Source organism: Myotis nattereri, assembly GCF_964212035.1.
Source record: "Myotis nattereri genome assembly, chromosome: 2".
Classification (NCBI taxonomy): domain Eukaryota; kingdom Metazoa; phylum Chordata; class Mammalia; order Chiroptera; family Vespertilionidae; genus Myotis; species Myotis nattereri.
Window position 1 is genome coordinate 196162327 of NC_138076.1, and position 23102 is coordinate 196185428.

General features: G+C 40.0%; 1 protein-coding gene across 1 annotated transcript in view; it reads right to left on the reverse strand.

Moving 5' to 3' along the window:
* Positions 1-23102, reverse strand: part of FGD6 (FYVE, RhoGEF and PH domain containing 6) — a 132117-nt gene that overhangs the window by 66003 nt on the left and 43012 nt on the right. The window contains exons 4-6 of the mRNA XM_081084449.1: positions 20390-20540; positions 1760-1827; positions 1645-1675 (exon numbers count right to left, since the gene is read on the reverse strand). Of these exons, the coding sequence (XP_080940575.1) occupies positions 1645-1675; positions 1760-1827; positions 20390-20540 (250 nt within the window). The remainder of the gene's footprint in view (positions 1-1644; positions 1676-1759; positions 1828-20389; positions 20541-23102) is intronic.

Consider the following 23102-nt stretch of genomic DNA (forward strand, 5'->3'; position numbering starts at 1 on the left):
TAAGGATTATAAAACTTTTATATCAATTTGATATGGCCATGACATTTTTATTGTATTTTACAAAAGCTTTGGTCCACCACGGATGGGAAATTTTTAAATCCTGTCCCTCACAATAGTGTGAGAAGCAATACACTAGACTCTTCGCCCAATGAGGACAGGGACTCTGTGTTGTCCACAGCAAAATCTTCAACACCTATTCCATGCAAGATTAGCTGAAATAGTGCACTGAAGTTCAAGCTCAAGTCTTTTTGACTCCATAACATTTTTTGCCTCTATTAACAATAGAGCTTATCAACTGACTTGTAGATACTTAAAATTTCCTTGGAGAGATCCTATTTAAACATGTCTATCAGGTGTCTGGGTGGTCAAATCTATAATAATAAAAGCGTATTAGAACGGATGTCCTTCCATACGACATTCCAGATGTAGCCAGGGCTGCAAAGGAAACCTAGGTCCCAGGTGCCTGCCAGTGGTCAGAGGGAAGCCCAGGTCTTGGAGGGAAGTCCGGTCTTAGGTGCCAGAGGGAAGCCAGTGCCGGCAGCCGGGGGAAGGAAGGCCTATTCTTGCACGAATTTCATGCATCAGGCCTCTAGTATTGTTATAATTCTTTAATGAATTACAAAAGAAAACTTACCAATATAGTCAAGAGTTCTGTGAGAAACTATTCACAGGGAAATATCTCACAAAAAAATTAGTATTGTTAAGAATTATTTTAGAAAATGTTTCTAAAGCTAGATATTTTTCACACCGGAATTAGCCCTCCATGTTTCTGTTGTACCAAATATAGAGTACAAGGAAATCATTTGGTGAATGTGAATCACCAAGTAAAACTCACTTTTCATGTGTGCCTAATAAAAGGAGGACATTTTTGCAGAGACATAAATGTGTGTATAGTTTGTGAGCCTACCACTTCTCAGCAATTAAGTTTACAATGATGTTAATAATTACACCATCTAAGCAAAGTTTCACTTCAATTTCTTTTTTTCATTGTTTCCTCTACCTTATCCCTTTCTTCTGTTAAGTTTTAATATTTTGCCAAAATGCAATTGGAATAAAGTAATACTAAAAGCACTTTAGCTGCCAATGAGTAGTGAAACTTGTAAAAACCTGCAGATACAAAGGAGTGCATGAGAAAAATGAGCATGTAGCCAAACACATATCCTAATTGTTTCCCAACAGGTTTGTTCAAGTTGACAATTATAAAAACTGAAACTAGAACGTAAAAAGTTAGTTGTAAAAATGTCTATTTTAAGTCTCTTTTTATGAGCTTATTCAGAGAGAACAGAACTGAACACTGATCATGACATTCTGTATACACTGCTAATACAAAATTCTACTAATGGCAGACTTCTGCAAATGTCCAAGAAGAAATATTATCACTTTGAAAACTATTATGAAGACAGAAAGTATAAAGACTTTGGAGACAAAGTTATAAAGGCTCTCTATTTTTCAGAAATCATTTGGGTATATCACACATTTTAGAAAACTTCTGTATTTAAAAATAAAACCATATATTAGAAAGCACATACATGTATATACATATTAGTTTAAGTATATTTAAGTTATGTTGAAAATTTTGGTGGCTAGGAAAAGATGTAAAAGACGATAGTCTTAGACTTTAAGAAAATATTAGCAGATACTTACGATATGCAAAAGTTTTAACACATCCACAAACCTGTAAAAAACAGCAACGAAAGAAATGTTTTAAATGAGTTAATGGGGAAAACAGAGTCTTCTGAATCATAAACTCGATACTTACACTTTCTCTGAGCTCATGATCTCCTTGGCAATATAATGGACTTTACTTTTTATTCCAGTATCTTCACCCTGTGGATAAGAGTGCATTAAGAAAGCATGAATTAACAAAAGGATAATGAAGATCGGTTTTGAACTAGTCAGATATAAATTCAGTTCCATTACTTACAAGTTTCTGAATAGAACACATTTCATGCTATATAACATCTCAAATGACAAATAAAGAGAATTAGGTACAGTTATTAAACTCAATACAGGAGAAGCTGAGAGAATTGGTAACCCTCTACCATCACCAGCCCTAGATTTTTTTTAAAAAAATAAATTTTATTGATTTTTTACAGAGAGGAGGGGAGAGGGATAGAGAGTTAGAAACATCGATGAGAGAGAAACATCGATCAGCTGCCTCCTGCACACCCCCCACTGGGTAGGTGCCTGCAACCAAGGTACATGCCCTTGACCGAAATCGAACCTGGGACCCTTCAGTCCGCAGGGCGACGCTCTATCCACTGAGCCAAACCGGTTAGGGCAACCAGCCCTAGATTGATGGGCCTCCCCAAGACACCCCAGAGCCTTGGTGCAGCACGGCCATCGGTGGTTCAAAACAGAAATGACCCCAACAGATACCACATGCACATTCTTCTTGGGGTGCACACAAGTAATGCGAGATTAGTGAGTATCCGACAGGAATGTATAAGAGCACTTTACTCAAAGAAAAGTCACGAAGTCAAACACCTTAAGTGCAGTCTGAAAAGGGCTCTTTTTCACAGTCTACACCAAACACTGGCCAACATTTCAGCCACAGCTCTCATCAATTTACTTAAAAATCCCTTTTATAAATATGCTCTTTTATATCTGTTTTATTCTAAAGAGCTGAAATGATGCACCTGAAACCTGTATAATTTTGTTAGCCAGTGTCACCCCAATAAATTCAATAAAAAGGAAACAAAAGAGCAGAAATGAAATTCTTAAAATATGTACTGCTTTGTGTGTAAATTAAATACTCTAGCAGGAAGAAAAAAATGTTCACTCTGAGCAGGGAGAGGTGATTATGATTAGGAAGGAGGTCTAAATAGGTAGGAATTCAGAGACACGTTTTTATGTAAAAATGAAGAAAGCCGGTTTTGACTCTTAGTCATTAGAGCAAAGGAGGAGTTTCTCTCTCCACTTCTATTCTGGTGAAAGGTCTGTACACTGCAGTCCCACAGTGAAGGGCCAACGAGAGTAAATAAGGAACAAGCAATTGTAACATTTTTTATATTACACCGAAGGTGAAAAGTGCGACTATGGTTATTAAAAGGAAAACATACTGATGCTCCTGTTGAAGAAACATCAGACCTGGTTTTATTAGGAGAGACCTCCTGAATACATGCCGACCTTGGCAATACCAGAACCCAGTTATTTTGTGCTGTCCAAAGTGACGGTGGGCAAGGAACTGTTGCAATAAGGATAGAAAGTGACCATGACAATCCTGTAGTCAGTTACTAACAAGATGATACAGAAAAAAAATTAGTGATCTCTCATTATTAAAAATTAATAATAACGGTAGCGAAGTGGTCTCCTCTTTTCTAAACTGAAATTATGGACCATCCTAGTACATCTGTTTACCTGAGCATCACTGTGATGGGTCAAAGGACTATCTTAGTTCCTTATTTGGAAAAAAAAAGCTGTTTTTATCTGCTTCTAGAATTTCAGTGTCAGATCCAATATATAAAAATAGATGCAGTTTAACAATGAATGAAGCTCTTAAGAAAATTACATTTTAGTGATTTTTTAAAGTGTGTCTGCTGATGTTCTGTACATACTTATTAAAACCCTTTGATTAATTTCCTCAAAGCAGTGGTGACATTTAAATGAATAAACACAAAGAGGATCCTTCAAGATTTTATAGCATGCTTAAATTTAGGTTCTTTTGTTACAATAATTTATATTACCATAAGTCAGTATTTTTATTTATTTTTATCCTCATCTGAGGATATGTTTATTGATTTTTTTAATAGAGAAAGAGAGAGAGAGAGGGAGAGAGAGAGAGAGAGAGAGAGAGAGAGAGAGAGAGAGAGAGAAAGGAAGAAACAAAGGAAGGAAGGAAGGAAGGAAGGAAGAGAAAGAGAAAGAGAAAGAGAAAGAGAAAGAGAAAGAGAAAGAGAAAGAGAAAGAGAAAGAGAAAGAGAAAGAGAAAGAGAAAGAGAGAGAGAAACAGTGACTGGTTGCCTCCCATACACACCCCAACCGGGGATAGAACCCTCAACTTTTGGTGCATGCAATGACACTCCAACACTGAACTGAGTCACCCGGCCAGGTCAAACCTTCATTTTTAGATTCAGTTTTTACTACACTGAAAACCAATGGATCATAAATGGTAAGTGAAGTCATAGAAGTGAATGAGATCAAACATAAAGGAATATGTAAAGTGAGAACTGGACCATGATCAGAATCCCAAAGAAGACCCACTTAAAACAGGGATTTGCCAAGATTCAAAGTTTATTATTAGCAGAGTTGGGAAGAGAACCCATATTTTCCAATATGCAATCTAGAAATTGTTCTATTACTCCCTGAATCTCTCTTCAGTATCTTCTGGTAATCATATCCTTAAAAATATTCACTGCTATCCCTGACCAGTGTGACTCACTGGTTGGAGCATCAGCTCCAGCACCAAAGGGTCTCAAGTTTGATTCCTGGTCCAGGGAACGTACCTGAGTTGTAGGTTCGATCCTGGCCCTGAGTCTGGCACGTTCAGGAGGCTATCAATCAATAGGTGTCTCTCTCACCTCTCTCTCTCTCTCTCTCTTTCTCTCCCCCCCTCTCCCCCCACCCCAACGTATATCTGCCCTCCTCTCTCCTCAAGATTTAACAAATCCAAACATTCTGCAATATTTGGTTTAAATTTTGTGAAACCAATTGTTATATATAACAGGGTTTCCCTCCTCCTTCAGGAATAAACACTAACCCTGCAATGTATTATTTGTCCCTCTGTATTTCATATCTTACTACTGAAGAATTCACATGCAATATCAAAAAATCCTAACTCTTTCATCAGAAATACTGTTATGCAAAAAGTATTCAAAGTAGTCTATAGAACAACTACTTAAAAAAATAATCTCTAAAGAGTAAATAATTATTAATAAAGAGTACATAATAGTCTAGTCTAATTAACCTAGAACAGCACTTTTCAACCTTTTTTCATCTCATGGCACACATAAATTAGTTTTTAAAATTCTGCAGCACACCAAAAAAATATATTTTTTTGCCAATCTGGAAAACAGAAGGAATACTTAAAGAAAAAAAAAAAAGTGTAATTTTGATTCATTCACACCAGATAGCTATTGCTGTTTTTTGTGTTTGTTTTTTTTTTAATTTAACAATTTAAGGAAAAAGAGGTCAGTGCCCCAGACTAAATAGGCAGGTATTGCATGTTTTAAAAATTATTGCCCTGGCCAGTATAGCTCTGTGGTGTTGTCCCGTACACGAAAAGGTGGTGGGTTTTATTCCATTCAGGGCACATACCAGGTTGCCGTTTCAACCCCTGGTTGGGGCACCTACCAAAGGCAACCAATTAATGTTCCTTCCTCTCTCTCTCTTTTCCCATCCTGTCTCGTAAAAAAACACACAATTCTTGAGGCACACTGGTTGAAAATTGCTGACCTAGAATATTTTGCTTTACCTTGTTACTTAGCTCCCAAACTCTCTTTAAAGGGACAATTAGATAACTCTGACCTCTATCCCTATTATTATTCCTCTTTCTAGGGCAGATTGTTGAATAATTGCGACTAACAGATTGAGTAAGTGTTGCTCAACTGAGCAAGATAGGCATAAAATACTCAACTCCATTCACTCACCTTTTTATTTACTTACTTTTAAAAATGTTTTTATCGATTTTATTTCATTAAGTATATTTTTACTGACTTCATAGAGAAAGGGATAGGGAGAGAGAGATAGAAACATCAATGATGAGAGAGAATCATTCATTATTTGGCTGCCTCCTGCACAACCCCTACTGGGGATCAAGCCCACACCTGGGCATGTGCCCTTGACCAGAATTGAACCTGGAACCCTTCAGTGGATAGGCTGACACTCTATCCACTGAGCCAAACCAGCTAGGGCTGTTTTTATTAATTTTAGAGAGAAAGGAAAGGAGAGGGAGAGAGAGAAACATTGATTGGCTGCCTCCCGTAAGTACCCTAAGTCGGGATCAAACCTGCAACCTGAGTATGTGCCCTGACGGGGATCAAACTGGTGACCTTTCATGCAGGGGACAACACCCAACCTACTAGCCACACCGACCAGGGCATTCACTCACAGTTTTTTTATACAGAGCTAACATTCCTCAGGAAAAAGCTGTAAACACAGCCTGATCTTGCAGACTACATTATCAGGCATGCACTAATAACCTGACTACCTATACGTACATACGTACACTCATGTATGGATAATTATTTTTAAAAATATTGTAGCAAATCAATGCTTTTCTATTATAATTGGTTTCTCTGTTATCTGTAGCTAGAAAGTTTAATATTTATAAAATACAATATATCCTTTTAAAATTAAAGTCAAAAGAAATGCATTAAAAATGAAAAAGAGAAACCTAAACCATTAAAAGAACTGAATTCTTGACTCTGCATTCTCCATTCTGAAAGGCTATAAGCCCTTATAGGTCAGGAGGTGGTTTTAGCAGTATCTATGCAGAAACTAGGTACACTATAGATGCTGGAGCATACCTAAAAAATTTCAAGTAGGTATCCTTTATTTTTGGCATCTACCTTATATTTCCTTTCCTTTTTTATTACCCTCCTTTTGGTACATCTGTAACTCTAAACTTTTTTTTTCCCTCTTCGAAACCCTGCTCTGCCAGGGCCTGGGTTAGAGAAAATTGTGAAGAGTAACTCCATAGTAATAAATATGTTATCCCCAGACAGATATCATGCTTCTGTTATAGCAGGGGACGCAATAATTTAACTTAGAAAAACAACTATGGGAGGCCTGGCATTCATTATCAGCAAAATGAGTGTTAAATTTTCAACTTTAAAATTCTAAGATTTAATCATTAAGTATCTCAGATCTTCAGGTGTGGTATGGCAAGTCCGTGAGACAGGGGTTGGCAGCTATCCAGGAGCAGCACTGGGGCTGTTGGCTATGGAGTATGTTTTTCTTTTCTAGAAACGAGACTGTAAACATTGGGGATGGGGGGCATGGTGGGTACTGGCATGAAGACAGATATGTAGATCAATGGGAAGAAACTGAGAGAAGTATACTGTTACAGTTATGGTCAATGAATTTTTGACAAAGTTGTCAAGGCAAATCAATGGAAGAAAGGATAGTTTTTCAACAAATGGTTTAGAATTACGGAACAAGTGGATATCCACAAGCAAAAAGATGAATTAGTCCTCTACTTGGCACCATTTATAAAAACTTAACTAAAATCTACGATGGACTTAAATGTTAAGAACTAAAACAATAACTCTTCTAGAAGTAAATACTGAAGAAAATCTTTGTGACTTTGGTTTAGGCTAACAGCTCTTAGATGTAATGCCAAAATCATGATCCATTTTAAAATTGGTAAGATTAACTTCGTAAGTTTAAAACTGTTATGTTTCAAAAAATACCATCCTATCTAATAATAGAGAAACAAGGTAATTAACTGTAACTTCGCTACCCTTCCCATTGGCTAATCAGCAAGATATGCAAATTAATCACCAGCCAAGATGGCAGTTAATTTGCATACTGCAGGCAGGGCGGGACAGCGCCATCCCACCTGCCCCGCTGCCATCCGGGCCTGCTATTTGCGACCCGGGTGGCAGGCAGCCCGTATGGGAACAGACCCAGGGCTGGTGGCGGAACCCCAGTGATTGGCCACTGGCCATGCCCACAAATGGCCCTCCACGGGGATCCCCGGACAGGTGCTAATGCACTGATCTGTCACTGGCCACGCCCACAAACGGCCCTGGGGGGGATCCCCGGCCGACAGGTGCTAATACACTGATTTGCCAAAACGCACACCCGGGCAGCCTTTGCCCTGCACGAACTATGCAGCCGGGAGAGGGGAGTGGGGCCGCTGGGAGCAGGGCGGGACCTTCCCGGGGTTTGCATCAGGCAGCTCAGAGAAGTGCAAACTATCCCCGCTGGTAGCTGCTTGCTCATTCACCTACTCGCTCATTCATTCACTCATTCACTCACTCATTATTCACACACTCAGCAAACCCTCTCAGGCCCATAGCACCGGGCCAGGCACTGAAGTTGAAGCAGGATAAGACAGACCTATGTCCTCAAGATGTTAGTAATTCAGTATGCAGCCAGGAGAGGGGCGCCAGGCCGCTGGGAGCAGGGCGGGAACTTTCCCGGGGTGGGCTTCAGGGAGCTGGGAGTGGGGCCGGAACTTCTGCCATGTTGCCGTGGCAACGAGGCAGAAGTTCCCACCCCTTAGCTGCTTGCTCATTCACTTACTCGCTCATTCATTCACTCATTCACTCACTCATTATTCACTCACTCAGCAAACCCTCTCAGGTCCATAGCACCGGGCCAGGCACTGAAGTTGAAGCAGGATAAGACAGAGCTATGTCTTCAAGATGTTAGTAATTCAGTAGGGTGAAGCAGGCACATGAACAAGGCAGTTGTATGCACAGATGCATTGTACTGGGTTCTGTGAGGGCTGTAACTAACGCCGACTTTGTTCTCTTGATAAACTGGGGCCTCGGGAGCCAGTATGCCCAAGCCTGTAGGCCTGTGCCTAGGCCTGGAGTGGCCGGGGTCCCGGAACATGACAGAGGGTGCAAGTTGGGCTGAGGGGTCTGGCCCCACTCCTCACCCTCACCCCCGAGTGCACAAATTTTTGTGCACCGGGCTACTAGTCTATAACAATAAAAGTGTAATATGCTAATTACACTGGACATCCTTCTGGAAAACCTTCCGGACGAAGCCGGGAGGAAGGGAAGCCCGGGTCTCGGGTGCCAGAGGGAAGCTGGTGCCGGCAGCCGGGGGAAGGAAGGCCTACTCATGCACGAATTTCATGCATTGGGCCTCTAGTAAATAAAATAAAAGATAAGCCACAGGTAAGGAGGAGATATCTGCAAATCATGATTCTGTATCCAGAAACATAAAAAGCTTAATACAACTCAGTTAAAAATGAGTAAAATATATGAATAGACATTTCACTAAAGAAGATGTAACAATAACCAATAAGTATATGAAAAGATGTTCAACATAATTAGTCATCAGGGAAATACAAATTAAAGCCACATCAAGACAGCACTCACACCCACAGAATGGCGATAATAAAAAATCAGAAGTAAAGCCACTATTGGTGAAGATGTGGAGAAACTAGAACCTTTTATACATTGCTGGTGGTTATGGTAGCCCTTGGTCATATATTATGATTTGGGGTTTTAGCTGTCTCCTAATATCACTAAAGGCAGAATTTATATTTCTTGTCTTCCTTGTTATCCTGAGATAATTTCTAAGAGGCAGGAGTCAGGACCATCTTTTCTACATCATTTTAAAATCTGAACTTAGTAACTATCATTTGATAGCAAGATTAGCAGGAGAAAACAGCTCCACTGTCAGCTGATTCATTGCTCTGCAGCTAAGTCTGAAAACATGAGTGATCATTAGAACCAGGCAGTGCTTAAATGTCAGATTCCCAGGTAACTTGCAAATTCTCATTCTGTAGGTCTGAGATGGGGCATGAAAGTGGGTGTTAGAAGAGGGAATGAAAGATAAGAAATAGCCCTAGCCTTCAAGTAGTGACTAATGGGAGCAAACCAAATATACAATAACTATTATAAGGACAACACTGAAACATACTGACATCTTTTGTTTTTGTTTTTTTAATATATTTTTATTGATTTCAGAGATGAAGGAAGAGAGAGAGAGAGAGAGAGAGAGAGAGAGAGAGAGAGAGAGAGAGAGATATTGAGAATCATTGACCGGCTGCCTCCTGCAGGCCCCACACTGGGGATCGAGCCCACACCTTGGGCATGTGCCCTTGACCAGAATCAAACCCAGGACCCTTCAGTCCACAAGCTGACGCTCTAGCCACTGAGCCAAACCAGCTAGGGCCATGCTGACATCTTTTTTTTTTTTTTTAAATATATTTTATTGATTTTCTACAGAGAGGAAGGGAGAGAGATAGAGAGCCAGAAACATCGATGAGAGAGAAACATCGATCAGCCGCCTCCTGCACATCTCCCACTGGGGATATGCCCACAACCCAGGCACATGCCCCTGACTGGACTCGAACCCGGGACCCCTCAGTCCGCAGGCTGACGCTCTATCCACTGAGCCAAACCGGTTTCGGCCATGCTGACATCTTGAAGAAGAGAAAGAGCATAATCAGACAGCAGTGTAATTCAGGAAAAGATTCACAAAGAATGAAGTGTCTGGTGACCTACAGTCACTTTTTAAATTAGCCATTAAGTACCTGCATGCTAGATATTACAGACTCATCAAAGCCAGAAACCTGGACTCCTCCACCTTCTATGACTACAACTGAGCCGTCAAGTTCTGTCAACCTGTTCTTCTGAATATATCTTTAAAACATAATTGGTCATTTCCTCTCCCACAATACTGCCTCCTTATTTATTGCCTACACAGTCACCTAAGTGGTTTCCTTGGCTCTAGATTTACTCTACTGCAATCCACTCTCTACACTGCCACCAGAGCAATAGTTCTAAAATGCAAATATAATCATATTAGTTCTCAGGTCAAACCATATCAGCAGCTCCCTATCACCTATGGCAACAAAGACCAACTTTTCTTTTGCCATGCACATAAGACACATCACAATGTGTCTAGTTATCTTCACTAGTCTCATTGCTACCCCTCCACACTGTGTTCTCTAAACTCCAGCCAAATTGGAACCACCATGCAACTCCAAGTGTGCTCTGTCCCTACAAGTCCATCCCTTTATACCTTTCCTTCCCCTTTCCTCACCTCCCCCTCTCCACAAATATTTCAGGCAGTCAAATCCCAACTCATTCTTTTTTTTTTTTTTAATATTTTATTGATTTTTTACAGAGAGGAAGGGAGAGAGATAGAGAGTTAGAAACATCGATGAGAGAGAAACATCGATCAGCTGCCTCCTGGACATCTCCCACTGGGGATGTGCCCACAACCCAGGTACATGCCCCTGACCGGAATCGAACCTGGGACCCTTGAGTCTGCAGGCCGACGCTCTATCCACTGAGCCAAACCGGTTTCGGCCCAACTCATTCTTTATGATTGCACTTGTAAATTCAAGCATGTAAAAATATAGGGGGTTGGATTAGATTTGTAATTCTAAAATTCTACAAGTCTATGCATTCTATTATCTATTTTACCTTTTGAAGTAGGAAAACTACAGAGCTAAAAAGATAGTAACTATTGGAAAATGATTCAATGGAAAATAATCCTTTTCAAAGAAGACAAAGACAGATAAAACAAACCAAAATAAAAAAGCTCTATACTATCTCCAACTTGTAAGAACAATGCTGATTCTGACCCAACTCAAACAATGATGGAGAAATACATCCCACTGGAAAAAAAAAAACACAAAAAAAACGCCTCAAGAGAAGCCATATTTGGCATCACAACTTTTCAGTTAATGAAAGCCCTCACTCAAACTACATTGCATTTCAAAGCACATTGCCTATGCAATAACTCCATCTCCCAGAAGAAGTGCACTGCTGTGGAAGTTGAAACATTAGCCACAAAAGAAATTATTTTGTCAAGGTCATAAAATAAGTCATACAAATTCCTGAACAGCCTTTGATCTGAAAACGAGTTTTTATGTTCCTATCTCTTGATAATAGCCCAGCTTTGCAAATTCTGAAATGTGTTCTCTCTTTTCATATTGTTCACTGCAAATAAAGTTTGGTGAAATTTGTCCATTACTTTTTAATAGAATTTTTAAAAGGCCTCTGCTAAAAAGAGTATAATCAGGTAGCGGTGGGTAATTCAGGAAAAGATTCTACTAAAGAGTTCTACTAAAGAAACAAAAATCAAAAAACAACCAGACAGACCTGCCTGAGCAGCATGTCTACATCATTAAGGTATGCCAAAAATGAGGTGACACCAGGACTAACCTCTAAAGGACAAAGTTCTCTTAGGTTTTCACCCTTCTCTTCAGGAAGATATGTATTTTATGAGCTGTTGCAAGAAAATGTGAAAAGGAAAGAGGCAGAGAAATCAATATGCGGGAAAGGTGAACAGTGGTTAATATTCCAACCATAATGAAGAATAATGAATAGATCCCCCTTTGAAACAACCACTGGCAATCACTAATGTACTTTCTGTCCCTATGGATATGCCTATTCTGGACAATTCATATAGATGGAATAATATAACATGTGATCTTTTGTGAATGACTTCTTTCACTTAGCCTGTTTTTAAGGTTCATACATGTTGTAGCATGTATCAGCACATTTTTAATTGCTGAATAATATTCCATTCATCAGTTTGATGGCTCCATTTATCAGTAGATGAACACTTGAATTCTTTCCACTTTTGAGCTCTCATGAATAATGCTCCTATGAACATTCCTGCACAAGCTTTTGTGTGGGCATATGTTTTCATTTGTCATGAGAATACATTCAGGAGCAGAATTGCTGGGTTACATGGTAACTGTATATGTAACCTTTTGAGGAACTGCTAGACTGTTTTCCAAAGTGGCTGTACTATTTGACATTGTTACCAACTAGGTACAAGGGTTCCAATTTCTCCACACCCTCACCAACATTTGTTATTGTCTTTTTAATTTTATAATCATCCTAACAGATGTGAAGTGGTAGCTCACTGAAGTTTTGCCTAGCATTGGCTAAAATCCTAGATGGCTAAGGAAGTTGAGCATCTTATTATGGCCATCTGTATATCTTCTTTGGAGAAATGTCTATTCAGATTCTTAGCCTATTAAATTGGGTCTTTTTTTTTTTTATTGTGGAGTTCTAAGAGTTCTTTATATATTCTGTGTACAATTACTTTACCAGAGATATTTACTAATGATATGATATGTAGGGTATGGTAAAAGTAGGTTTACAAGTTGTTCGCATGGAAAATAATATAAAAATTAATTTAAAAATAATACAAGAATAAACTCTGTGTTTTGCATATTCACAATTATAAACTTACTTTTGCCCCACCCTGTACTTTCTCATATTCTGTGGGTTGACTTTTCATTTTCTTGATGGTACCGTGTACAGCATCAAAGATATTTTTGGTTTGTTTTTTTAATCCTCACACAAAAATACTTTCTCCACTGATTTTTAGAAAGAGCGGAGGTGGGGTGAGAGAGATAAAGAGAGAGAAACATCTGTGTGAGAGAGACACATCAGTTGCTGTCTCCCGCATGAGCCCCAACCAGCACTCAGGATCAAGCTTGCAACTGAGGTACCTGTCCTTGACCAGAATCGAACCCACGGTCCTTCAGTCCTTAGGCCGACACTCTAACCATTGAGAAACTGACTAGAACCCACCAAAGCTTTTAATTTTGATAAAGTCCAATTTATCTATGCTTTCCTCTTATCACTTATACTTTTGTTATAGCTAAGAAGCCTTGGCCTAACATAAGGGCATGAAGAGTTATTACTATATTTTCTTCTATTGTTTCTTCTAAGAGTTTTATACTTTCAGCTCCAACATTGAGGTCTATTATGATCCATTTTGAGTTAATTTTTGTGTATGGTGAGAGGAAAGGGTCTAATTTCATTCTTCTGCATGTGGTTATCCGTAATTCCAGTACTGTTTATTACACCTTGATTTCTTTAATTATACATTTTGACCTTTGATATTACATAAATTTTTCTGTCACCTGAAAATCATTGTGAAATTACATTGACGTAAATAAACTAACTGACCTTTAAAAATTATTTGACAAGCTCATACAGCTGGTAAGTGGCAGAGCTAGGACTGCCAAATTTCATGTTTTTCTATCAGAACACAATACTGCCTTTCATGTAAACATGTTTCAGACTTACTGATCCAAGATAAGAAAAGGCAACTTTGAAATAATAAATATTTATTGCGTATATTTGATATACATTTATTGGGCATATTTATCCAATATACATTTAATTGGTTATATAAAGCTTGATTTCAGATACCTTCTTGCTTATTTTCATATAAGCCTATAATAATAGCTAAAATCTACTGAGCATTCACTTTGTTTCAGACACTGTTTTAAAATGTGTATAATCATGTAATCATCACAAAAATATTAGAAAATAAGGACAAGTGCCCATCCTATTCCCTCCTCTCGTTACAGATAAGGAAAAAGAAGACACAAAAGTTAAGTAAATTGCTGAAGAACACAGAGCTGGGAAGTGATAAAAACCCAGGCAATCTGGCTCCAAAGACTATGTTCTTCTAAACCACTGTGAAAGCAAATTACTTAAAAGAAAACCATTCACCAGGCTATGCTTAGGTGGATCAATAACTGCCTAGAAAGAAAGAGTTAGTCTATTTTATTATGGCTATTGCTGTCTCAGATGAAGAGACAGACAGTAGGCTCATCAGAGTGGTTGACGATTCTACAGGAAGGAAATTATTAATTCGCTAGCATCAGGTGAAAAAGTATTAAAGGTCCACGATTAACTGAAGAAATAATATCATGTTAAAAACAGAAAAAGATTTAACAGAAATAATGCATGTGGCACAACTAAAGACAAAAACACAGTAATAAAGGAAGGGAAGGGATAGGCAGGCATGATTATAGAGTAAGGAACCCTGGAAATCTCCAATGACCACAAAACAAAAGTCAAACAGGCAATGTTATGACAGGATGTACTGGGAAGATGCATAACACAAAAAGGTTAGAGATTAATACTTCCTTTTTATCAGGTATCGGTGAGATCCCTAGTAGAATGTGGAAACCAATTTTGGTCACTGTACTTTAAGTAGGGGGAGAAATTGGGAAGTGATTGATTTGACCAAGAGAAACAAATAAACAAAATGATAAAATAAAAATAAAATAAAATAAAAACAGCATTTGTTAGGGAAAGAAAGAATTTGCAGTGTATTAAAAAGAGTAAAGGTTGATGTAATTACACTCCTTAGAGAGGAAGAATCTTTGAAAACTCTGCCCCAAACTCTGCAGGCTTTGACTCCTGCCATTTACATCTCAGTCAAATGTCACGTTATTAAAGGCTTTTACCCTAAGTAGCCTCCTCAGTTTCTAGCACATCACTCTGTTTATACCTTTCAGAGCATGAAATAGTCTGAAGTTCTTACTGTTCATGCATTTTTGGTCCCTCTTGCCCCATTAGTATGTAAGCTCTTCAAGAGCAGGGACCATGGGCTCTGCTTTATGTCTATAGAACATACTAACAGTATCTAGGACTTTGTATATATTTAAATATTTGTTGAACCTACATCTGCGAAGAATCTACAAGAAAAATTATCTTTTAAATTAGAGCAAGACAGATACCAATAAAACAGAGGAGGAATTACTTGATAGTCAAAGTAAATCCCACACTGCTGAGCAATGCAGTAGGGATCAAGAACAGTTATTCATCTGTCTTAGGTGTCTTACAAATTCACCTGCCTCAGGTTAAGTAATTTCTAGTGGTTACTCCCAACTCCATGATTCAATACTTTACAGCACAAAAATAAATAATCACTGAGTTCTAACTATGTACTGGACAGTGTTCTAAGACTTCTACATACATCAAATCATTTAGTCCTCACAATTCTATAAGAATAATTCTCATCTTCATAAAATAGGATGCTTCAGCCTATAATAGGTTAATTTGCCCATGTGCACTTGAAAAGAATGTATGTTCTGCTGCTCTGGGGTGAAATGCTCAAAAATATCAATTGAATCCATCTAGTCTAATGTGTCATATTTAAGGCCAGTTTCCTTATTAATTTTCAATCTGGAAGATCTATCCATTGATGTCAATGATGTATTAAAGTCCCCTACCATGACTACATTACTGTCAATCTTTCCCTCTATGTCCATCAATATTTCCTTTATATAGTTAGGTGTTTCTATATTGGCTGCATAATGGTTTTCAAGAGTTATATACTCTTATTGGATTGATCCCTTTATCATTATGTAATGCCCCCCTTTGTCTCTCTTATAATTTTTGTTTTAAAGTCTATTTTATGTGATATAAATATTGCTACCCCAGCCTTTTTTTCTTTCCCATTTGCACAAAATATCTTTTTCCATCCCTTTACTTTCAGTCTATGTGTATCTTAGGATCTGTAGTGGGTCTCTTGTAGGCAGCATATGTATGGATCTTATTTTCTTATCTATTCAGCCACCCTATGGTTTTTTTAAAGTTTTATTTATTTATTTATTTATTTATTTATTTATTTAAAATATATTTTATTGATTTTTTACAGAGAGGAAGGGAGAGAGATAGTTAGAAACATTGATGAGAGAGAAACATCGATCAGCTGCCTCCTGCACATCTCCTACTGGGGATATGCCTGCAACCAAGGTACATGCCCCTGACCGGAATCGAACCTGGGACCCCTCAGTCCGCAGACCGACGCTCTATCCACTGAGCCAAACCGGTTTTTGCAGTTTTATTTATTTTTTATTGTTATGGGCGTTTTTACTGAAATGGTGACTTTCCTATGATTTCTGACCACCCTATGTCTTTTGATTGGAGCATTTAATTCATTTACATTTAAAATGATTATTGATAGGTATGTAGTTATTGTTATTTATTATTTATATTTATGTTCCTTTCCCCCCCCCCTTTTTTTAAAGAAGTCCTTTGAACAGTTCTTGTAATATTAATTTGGTTGTGATGAACTCCTCTAGATGTTACTTGTCTGGGAAACTATCTCTACTTCAATTTTTTTTTTATAATGCAAAAACAGATTTATTTGTACACACACCAATGAAGGGAAGCCATTTTTTGTCAAACGGAGATGGTTAAGATTCTTAAGGAGCTGATTTTGGCACCTACTACAATGGGAAGACTTGCTTTGTTGCCTTCAGATGTTAGGTCTGTTTACCTAACACTTCAGCAGGCTTTTTAAATGGGTCTTCCTCCTCCTGGGCCTGCTTTTCTAATTCCTTATGATATATACACTGGCGTTCCAGTTATTTGTGTTGTTCCTCTGTTTATCCAGGTATGTTTCCATGAAACTTAAGACAACAGATTCATTGTTGGCAGAAGCTATGGTCTTCAGGTCTAGCAGGAGCTTGGTTAACTGGTTCTCCAACTCCAGAGCAGACTCTAGAGCTTGAATGCTGGTTTCCCAGTTATCTATCTCAGGACTCTTAATCACCGGAAGGCAGATTTTACTCTCACATCCTCTTAGATATCTTAGGAATTGCTTTCCATGTTCCCTCTTCACCTCAGCTTGGTTTTCAAGGAATGCGGCAAAATGAGGTTCTCCTGGGCCTTCAATGTAGTTAACAGCCCACAGATAAATAAGCATCATTGATGTGCAGCTCATAGATGTCACGTGATCAATAGCAACCCTCCACTCTTCAGAGAGGGGGTGCTTGGCTGCCATCTAGCTTTAGAGAACACCAGGTATTAACAGTGCTCTACTTCAATTTTAACATCACTTTTTTTTTTTTCATTTTTTTCATTTTTCATTTCATTTTTTTTTTCATTTTTTTTTTTCATTTTTTTCATTTTTGATCCTTGTGAGTGATCTATAGACCAGAACCCTGGGGAGAATTAGGGCAGAAGATCTCTCCTTCAATTTTAATTCATACCCTCACTGGGTACAGAAGTCTTGGTTCTAGGTCTTTTATCACTCTGTATCACTTTAAATATTTTGTGTCAAGCCCTCTGGCCTAAAAAGTTTCTGTTAGAAATCAGCTGACAATCTTATGGGAGCTCTCTTGTAGTTAACTGTCTTTCTCTTGCTCCTTTTAAGATTCTCTCTGTCTTTAACCTTTGCCATTTTAATTATGATGTGTCTTTGCGTGTGCCTCTTTGGGTTCATCTTGATTGGGACTCTCTGTGTTTCCAGGACAAGTATGTTTACTTCCTTCCCCAGGTTAGGGAAATTTTCAGTCCTTAGTTTTTCAAATAGGTAGGTTCTCAATCATTTGCTCTCTCTCTTCTCCTCTGGTACCTCTTTGATGCAAATATTTGTGTGCTGATGTTATCCCAGAGGTCCCTTAAACTATCTACATTTTTTAAAGTTATTTTTTCTTTTCCTGGTCTGAATGGGTGTTTTTCTGCTACTTTATCTTCCAAATCGCAGAATCGATCTTCTGCTTCTCCTAATCTATTATGTGTTCCCTCTAATGTATTCTTCTTCATTTCAGTTATTGTATTCTTCATTTCTGGGATGAAATGTTCAAAAATATCCATTTTATGGTTTCTATGTCTTTTTTATGCTTACTATCTCTTTGTTGACATTCTCACTAAGTTCCCTGAACATCCTTATAACCAGTGTTTTTAACTGTGTATCTGGTAGACTGCTTGCCTCCATTTCATTTAGTTCTTTCCTGGGAGATTCCTGTTCTTTCATTTGGGAAATGCTTCTTTGCTTCACCATTTCACTGCCTCTCTTTGTTTGTTTCTATGTATTAGATAGATCTTTTGCACCTCCCAGGCTTGGTAGGGTGGTCTTATGTAGTAGGTGTCCTGTGGGGTCCAGTGGAGTAGTCTCCCAGATTACCTGAGCCATGTGCTCCAGGAGTGTCCCTTGTGTGGGTTGTGCGTACACTCGTGTTGTAGTTGAGACTTCATTGCTGTTGGGACGTCAGTGGGTGAAATTGACTCTCAGGTTGTGTCTGTAAGTACTGGACACCACCACAGCTTACAAGCTGCTCTGTGGGGGCTGACCCCATACAGTGGGATTCACCCCAGTGGGTTTAGATGCCTGGCAATATTACCCTTTGAGTGTGCCTCTTCTGAAACTAATTGGGTGGTGCCCTGTTGTGGTCTGATGCCGTTCACTGGGTATGTTGGTTCTATAGCCTCCGGGGGACTCTGGTACAGGTCAATGTCAGACACTGACTGTGACCAGCCCAGAACTACCTATTAGGAGCTACAAAGCAATCTGCAGTTGGAAGCTATCTGTGCCGGTTCCAGATGCATGTGTGAGAGAGGCCATGCTGTGATTCAAGTCCAGCAGCCACCTGTACTGGGCTTGTGGCAGTAAATAAAAGGCCCAAAGCAACTGAGACATGCTGCTGCCTTCCTATTAAAGCTCAGCCACTGTAAAAAACCTCAGTCAGTACAAGAGCTGGTGAGGCAGAGCCTCAGGGAGTCACCAGGGTTAGTGAATAGTGTTTTACCAGGTTGATAGATTCATATTTGGTACCAGATTCATATTTGGTACTCAATGAAAGCCTCAGGGTACACTGAGGCCAGGGCCTCAGGGAGCCTCAGGATGGAGCTAGTAGAATTCACCAGGCTAATCCACAATCCAGTTTGGCCGCATGGAAAATGGCTCAATACAGGGACAATGGTAGCCTTCCCTCCAGCCCTTGCCCTGAAGTGACATAACTCAGTTGCTTCCTATATGTCTTTGGCATGCATCCCCCACACCAGCTTGACCAGAATTCCCAGGCTAGTTGCCAAGGAAAGAGCCTGGGGCCATGCATGAGTTAGGTGGGACGGGGTCTTGGGTAGTCCTCAATAGAGCTAGTGAAGTTCACCAGACTGTTATAATAATGTTGTAGTCATAAGGAAACCCCTATAATGTGTGGAAATGATTGTGTGAAATGTTTGCTGTGTGGAGACCCCAATACTCTGTAACTTCCAAAATGTGGTGAACGCCCTACTATCTTGATGTAAATGCCCTAAGCCCTTAAAAGGTAAACACCCTGCTCCTAGCATAATGCACACCATCTGGCCCACACTGATAAGACACAAATTGTTTACTACTGGCTATATAAGCACCAGATTTTCTTCAGTCCATGTCTCCTGCCTGATGAGAGGAGAACTCCACGTTGCTCCGTGAGACAAGCCCCTGACTGACTGCTCTGCTGTGCGAGCCTGAACCAACTGCGGCCGCCTGTCTGTCTCCGTCTTCATCGTCCGTCTTTCGGTGTGCATCGCCGGGTGACCTTTGCTGGAGCCTAGGGCCCACTAAGAATAGGTAAATAAACCTTGTGTGATTGCATACTAATTCTGTCTTGTGTGTTCATATGTTCCGGTTTGGCTCAACTGTCTAGACATTGAAGTACCAGGGGATAGGCCGTTATTGCTGACCTCTGGTCATCTTCGTTTGTCCCACTAAATCTAAGCAAATAATTAATTAATTGGGGCATAATTAGGATACCAGAATAAAGCTGGTTCAGATTTGTCTGGGGGGAGTGATCAACACAGGAAAGATGATGCCTGAATAAAGGGACAATGGCAGCCATCTCTCCAGCATTCACCCTGAAAACACACAGCTCAGTTTCTCCTTGTATGTCTCTAATGACCCCTGAGTCACTGTCCCAACACCAGAGTCCAATGTGAGTGCCTATGACCAGAGTTTGCGTGCGGGCCCTTTAAGAGGACGCCTGGATTTCCAGCAACTTTCTGTCTCACCAGGACAGACAGAAATCCCTGCCGATTTTCACAACCAGATGTTATGTGAGCTATTCTAGAAGAAATTAAATTTAAATTAGAAAAATGTTTTATAAATTTCAAGAAAACTAGGGACTTTGTGTCTATCACACTGATAAATATTATTTCTGAGTGTCATGAGAGATCAACAAACACAACAGTAGACACAATTAAAGACCAACCTCTACCTGTTTATCTTCCAGCAGGTCAGGCTCCCCTTTGCTAGAACCAGAGCTGACATCATCTTCATCAGAACTGTTGATGACTTCCTCTTCATCTGAAGGAAGGTCACCAAGACCAAGGTCCACATCACTGTGTACCTCCTGGGATGCTCCACAACTGTTTCAATAGAAAGTGTAACATTGGTCACCTTCAAAAACAAGGACTACTGCCAAAACCAAACAAAATCAACCATCTTATTCACGTGATATAAACAAGGTACATCTAAGGGGTTTCGAGAGATGGAAATAGGCAGATCAATCAAACTTCCCCTTCCCTTTCCCCATCCCAGTCATCAAAAACACATATTAAAAGAAAACACATTCATTTTTATTTTTAAATAATCATCTTGGAAAACATGTATTTTCATGATCAGAGGTGAAAAAGAAACAAGTTTCCCAACTGACCCATCCTATGATTCAATACATCCTTACTCTAGTCTAGAAGATCAGGTCTCTACTAGTACAAACCAAGAGGTCTTACAGCTCATGAGCTGGGTTACCACAAAGGAACATTAGAAGGGGTGATACTTCCATAGGTCTCTTTTTTTTTGTTTAGCTAATAAACCTACAAGGATTGGGGGGTAATGGTGGCCATCACAATCAACAATGCATGTGCTAATGTAAACACATGCCCACTTCCCTGATTATAACCAATCGCCTTTTATGTAACCACATCATAAGACATGGGAAAGAAAGAGGATGTTATAAATTCTCCGGCTGTGCTCCAGGTCTGCAGATTCAGACACTCTGGGGGTGCAGGGCCCCTAGGCAATAAACCACTATACCAGGCCACTTAACAACGCCTCCTCACCAACCTGACATCATCATTTCCCACTTTGTATTGAGACAGCTCTCGTGAATCTAAAAGCCATTGTTGCTATCTGATAGGTGGGGGGAATTCCATAGCAAAGTTCCCCAGGAAGATAACAGAAATAATACTTTTTAGCTTTGCTTATAAAGACTCAGGAACAAACCTGTAGGAACTGCTTTCCTGTTTGTAGTCTACAAGAATATCTGCAGACTACAGAAAGCAAAAAAAAAAAAAAAAAAAAAAAGAGCCTCAAAAAATCACCCACAGAAAATCATCGGGGAAACATTCAGGCAGAATAAAGAGTTGCATTTCATCCTGGCATGCTCTTTTAGAAGGTCATGGGCAGGTCACTCAATAGCCAAGGCTCCCACAAGTTATGAGCATTTCTGACGAGAATCTTAAAAGCGCATGATGAATTTTTTCTGCCAGTTTTTGTAGGATACAGACTTGCCTCAGATGCCATTCCTGGAGCCCAACTGTTACACAAACCAGTTGGATGGAGGCAGAATGCCAAAAGGAACACTTCCCTCTGCCAAAGATTACTCAGTGCCTGGAGGGCCTAGGGATTCATATCAGCCTCAATTAGGTGGGAGCACACCTTATCATAGCTGCCTATGACATGAAGGAGACACATTCCCTGGGGAGTGGTAGGGGTGAAGAACGGAAGCTTTCGGGTCAGATCACTGGCAAGATGCACTGTCTCTGGGTGTGGGGAGATGAGCCCACCACAGCTGGGCAATTAGTTGACTTAGATTAATGAGAATAAATGAGAGTTAACAGAATCTACAGACTGCAGGATCCATCCATATTAATAGAAGAAACATAAAGCTTTACTTGTTTTTATCTTAATTCATTGCCCCTTAACAGTCTCTAAAACCCTGTCATTAAGGACATATTCAATCTATGAGCAGCTTTAGCATTAGAAATATTAAACCTCAGGTCCTGCCCCACCCTCACTGAGTCAGAATCCGGGTTGTAACAAAATCTGAGTAATTTGTTTTTTTGGATCAGCCTATCTGTGTGTTCCTTTAAACTCCACAGTATAAAAATTTCAAATAATCGGTTATAGAGCTATGGCACCCTTGAGGAAATTGTTTATTTTGTCTAAAAGGGGAGCTGAGAGGTTTTCTTGAAAAGCTATTATTAAGAAGACTAGAGGCCCAGTACATGAAATTAGTGCACAGGAAGGGGGTGGGAAGGGAAGTCCCCTCAGCCCAGCCTGCACCCTCTCCAATCCGGGATCCCTCAGACATCCCTCTCACAATCCTGGACCGCTGGCTCCTAATCGCTCACCCGCCTGCCTGCCTGGTCACCCCTAACTGACCCCCCTGCCAGCCTGATCGCCCCTCACGGCCCCCTGCTGCCAGCCAGGTCACCCCTAACTGCCCTCCCCCTGCTGGCCTGGTCACCCCCAACTGCCCCTGCTGCTGGCCTGGTTGCCCCCAACTGCCTGCCCTGCTGGTCTGGTCGCCCCCCAACTGTCCACCCCTGCCTGCCTGGTCACACCTCATGGCTCCCCCTGCCAGCCTGGTCACCCCACACAGCCTGCTGTTCAGTCATTTGGTCGTCCCTCACTAACCCCCTGCCAGCCTGGTTGCCCCATGCAGCCTGCTGTTCAGTTGTTTGGTCATCCCTCACTAACCCCCTGCCAGCCTGGTTGCCCCACACAGCCTGCCTGTTCAGTTGTTTGGTCATCCCTCACTAACGCCCCCTGCCTGCCTGGTCATAGGCAGCCATCTTGTGAGGGCATGAGGATTAATTTGCATATTACCTCTTTATTATATAGGGATATAAATGTTTACAAAGGTTAACATTTAAGAACAAGAAAAAATAGCTTTAAATATTAAAATGGCATGAATCAAAACATAC